The following is a 3,598-nucleotide window of genomic DNA, read 5'->3' on the forward strand; positions in this document are numbered from 1 at the left end:
GAACCTGAGACAGCTATGTATTTATTTGTGTCCTATGTCATCTAAATTTTGGAAGGATTTTGAATTGTATATTTGTGAAGAGCAGAGCATACTAATGTTATTAAACCAATATATTGGCACTATATGTATGTATTTGGGGGGGGGGGGTCATCACCCACGTGACACTTTGGACCCCGCCCCCTCGAGGCACGTGAGCCCAGTAAAAGTGACGCTTTGTGGAGTTGCTGTCACTTCTCCACCGCCAAGTGCACTGAAGACATCATGAAGCGAAGCAACAACTACAGCTCGTCCGAGAGCGACCTCGACGACAACATCGAAGTGGAGAAAGACAGCGGCGACGAAAATGGGTTCGTACCCTACTCATTCATGTTAATTTGCAATTTTTCTCTTTCAATGATTCAATTATTTACTGTTGCTTGTAGTCCTGCTGATTCTCACGGCTCAATGTCACCGTCCACTACCACCACTCAAGTTCAAGCCAGAAAACGACGCAGAGGAGTGAGTTATTCTCTGGTCCTTTTTCATTTCTTTCGCTTACCACGGTACTTAAATTGTTTTATTTCTATTTTTCCAGATTATTGAGAAAAGAAGACGTGACCGCATCAATAATAGTCTGTCTGAGCTGAGGAGACTGGTGCCGAGTGCTTTTGAGAAACAGGTAAAATGCCATTAACTTGCTAAGTGGCCACTTGCTCGCTTTACGACGCAGCTCTGAATATGCGTCATAGTCAATCTGTTTTACACGAACACTATTGTAAGGTCACAGTGACAGGAAATCTGTATTTTTTTTTTTTTTTTTTTTTTTTTTTTTGATTTTTTTTTTTTTTTTTTAATTGAATGTATTGTTATTTTTATCTATGTGTAAAAAACTGCATAAAAATCTGCGTCGGAATCGTCGTAAATTGAGGACCCGAAAGGGGAAATTAGCCAGAAACGTGAGCTACTGACAGTTTTATTTTGTCTAATGACTTTAATTCACCCAAATTTGTTTTGATTTTAAATGGTTGCTGTTGTTGTCTGTTGCTTGTTTTGAAAAATGAAATTTAAAAGTACATTACTATCACTATTATAAAAATGAAATAAATAACCCCACCCCACCCCCCCCCAATTTGGGATGAATCATAACACCTTTATCTTCATATTTTTTGTTCGAGCCCTGCAGTAGTAGAATCGTTCACAGAGAAGTATGATCCATCAATGTTATACCATAATTAATGTTTCTTGTTCACTTACTTGGGTCTGTGTGTTTTATTTATTTATTTATTTATTTATTTATTTTTGTCTAATTGGGGACTGCTAATGTAAATGAGCATTTATAATAACTCAAAACAACTAGTTTTTTTAAACTTGAATAAGTCCCCAATTAAATATTAAGCAGGTACCTATATTGTAGCCACAAGCCTTGTTTGGAAAATGATTATTAAATTGTCTTTTCATTTGCTTGGCTATGCAGGGATCAGCCAAATTGGAAAAAGCAGAAATACTGCAAATGACTGTGGACCATTTGAAGATGCTGCATGCATCTGGAGGCAAAGGTACATTCTAAGTTCTGACTGTCACACATTGATTAACTACTCATATGACCGCATCATATGTTGGGCCACCGTTTATCAAGGGGTCTACTCTGTTGAAACTTATAACGCAACTCGCTTCACCTCCTCACAAATCTCCCGTTATGGAAAATTCTCCCATAAGAGGCAAAGTGTGCTTGCTTCGAGCTGTTTGTTATCAAATAGACCAACCATTATATTGTGATTTTTGTCTGATATTGTTACTGCTCCGTATGAACACAGACTTTATAAATGACTAGGTCAACAAAAATGGATCAAGATCACCAACGACACTGTGTACAGTCTAAGTTTGTGACCATTTCCCATTCAGGTTACTTTGAAGCGCATGCCCTGGCGAAGGACTACCGCAGCCTGGGCTTCAGGGAGTGTTTGGCGGAGACTGCTCGCTTCTTGAGCATCGCAGAGGGCCGGGACGGTGGAGACCCCCTCCGAGTGCGTCTAGTGTCCCACCTGAGCAACTACGCATCTCAGCGGGAGGCGCAGGCCGGACTGGAACACTTAGCCTGGGGGTCAGCCTATGGTGGCGCCCCGCCACCCCTCCCACGCCCCCTCCTCCTTCAGCCGCCGCAGGGCAGGACGCCAACATCCAGAGGAAACGGCCGCCCACCCTCCGCACCGTCCCCTGAGACCTCGGCGACGTCCAGACTGCTTCCACCGACAGAGTCTCTCAGAGCGCCCCCTGGCGGCTCGTTGCCTGTCGCTGTGCCAACGTCCAAGCTTTCGCCGCCCCTCCTATCATCCCTCTCCTCGTTATCGGCCTTCCCCCTTTCTTTCGGCGCTTTCCCGCTCGTCTCCCCGGCAGCCCTGGGTGCGCTCACCCCCCCCTCTGCCCTGTCCAAGCCGTACAGGCCGTGGGGCACAGAGATCGGGGCCTTTTGAAGACAACAGCTGGACTGAGGGGCAACAGCTGAGCTCGGACATAACCACGTGACCATCTGTTTTTGTGCTGTAAAAGACAGGTGGACACTATGAACCGGCTTTCTTTTATTGTTTGTAAAGCATGTTATGGACATTATTTCCTACTTGTTTAGAAAAGAGAATGAGCTCTGGACGATTAGATTTGTTTGAATTGAAATTGATAACTAATTTAGCTGACTTGTGTTGGAGGGCCAACACACGTCAATGGACTTTTAAAATTGTCAAGGAGCAACATTATGTATTTAAACTAGACTTTCGCCTACTTATTTCTATCTGGACTATATGGAAAACTAACTTGTTCACCCTGGGACACTTGCCTTTTTATATTTGTAATATTTTTCTATCAATAAATCAGAAAGCAATCATATTTATTGTTCTAGTACAATATCTCATGACACAAGGAGTTTGTTGGACATCAGTAATATTACAAAGTGACACAGCTAAACTGCGCTGGTGTGTCCAGTGTGGGTGGATGCAGGTGAACACTCACCAAAACCCCATAAAAGCTAATAAGAACGTAATGAGGCTTCGTTTATGGAGCGCAGCCGCAATTCCTTCGCTGCGTGCCAGATACGTAACCGAATCCAAGAGTATTGTTAGCCTTCTGAATAGTCAGGAAATCATTAAGAGCCACAGGAAATCCTTTACAATGTTGCCCTGACCTCACCGTCTTGGGTTGGTCCAAAGCGGAGACAATAGTGTGAACAGGAAGCGGACATTTGGAGGGAAGCGCTCGCCAGTAAAGGCAATACGCTCGGCAGCTGCGCCTCGAAATCACCGACTATGAGCGGCACTTTTTCTTGTATTTGAAAGTTCATTTTAGAGGGCAACCCGTTGAACTCAAGTCTTGATACAATAGACTGTTATTCAAGGCTGTTTTATAATGTTGCCTTGTTTTAAATTATTAAACCACATTTATTTGTATTTTTCCCAAATGATACCTGGTTTCCCAGGTTCTACTAGAGTTTTAGGCACGTGTATTACAGTTGGAGCCTTTTTTTTCTGTCCAGCTGCACTCATCATCAGTAACTCAATCGCTGCCATCAAAGGTGATTTTGAAGACGCTCACTGTCGATAGCAGCAAATAAGTTATATTTCCTCTGTAAAAA

At 43.1% G+C, this 3,598-nt stretch overlaps 1 protein-coding gene across 1 annotated transcript; it reads left to right on the forward strand.

Moving 5' to 3' along the window:
- Positions 1–229: 229 nt before the first annotated feature.
- On the forward strand, positions 230–2,843 carry LOC130914204 (hairy/enhancer-of-split related with YRPW motif protein 1-like). Its single transcript, XM_057833190.1, has 5 exons — positions 230–347; positions 423–498; positions 575–658; positions 1,454–1,535; positions 1,882–2,843. The coding sequence occupies exons 1-5, from the start codon at positions 262–264 to the stop codon at positions 2,448–2,450; spliced, it is 897 nt and encodes a 298-aa protein (XP_057689173.1). The 5' UTR covers positions 230–261; the 3' UTR covers positions 2,451–2,843.
- Positions 2,844–3,598: the final 755 nt, after the last annotated feature.

This window comes from Corythoichthys intestinalis, chromosome 4, assembly GCF_030265065.1.
Source record: "Corythoichthys intestinalis isolate RoL2023-P3 chromosome 4, ASM3026506v1, whole genome shotgun sequence".
NCBI classification, from domain to species: domain Eukaryota; kingdom Metazoa; phylum Chordata; class Actinopteri; order Syngnathiformes; family Syngnathidae; genus Corythoichthys; species Corythoichthys intestinalis.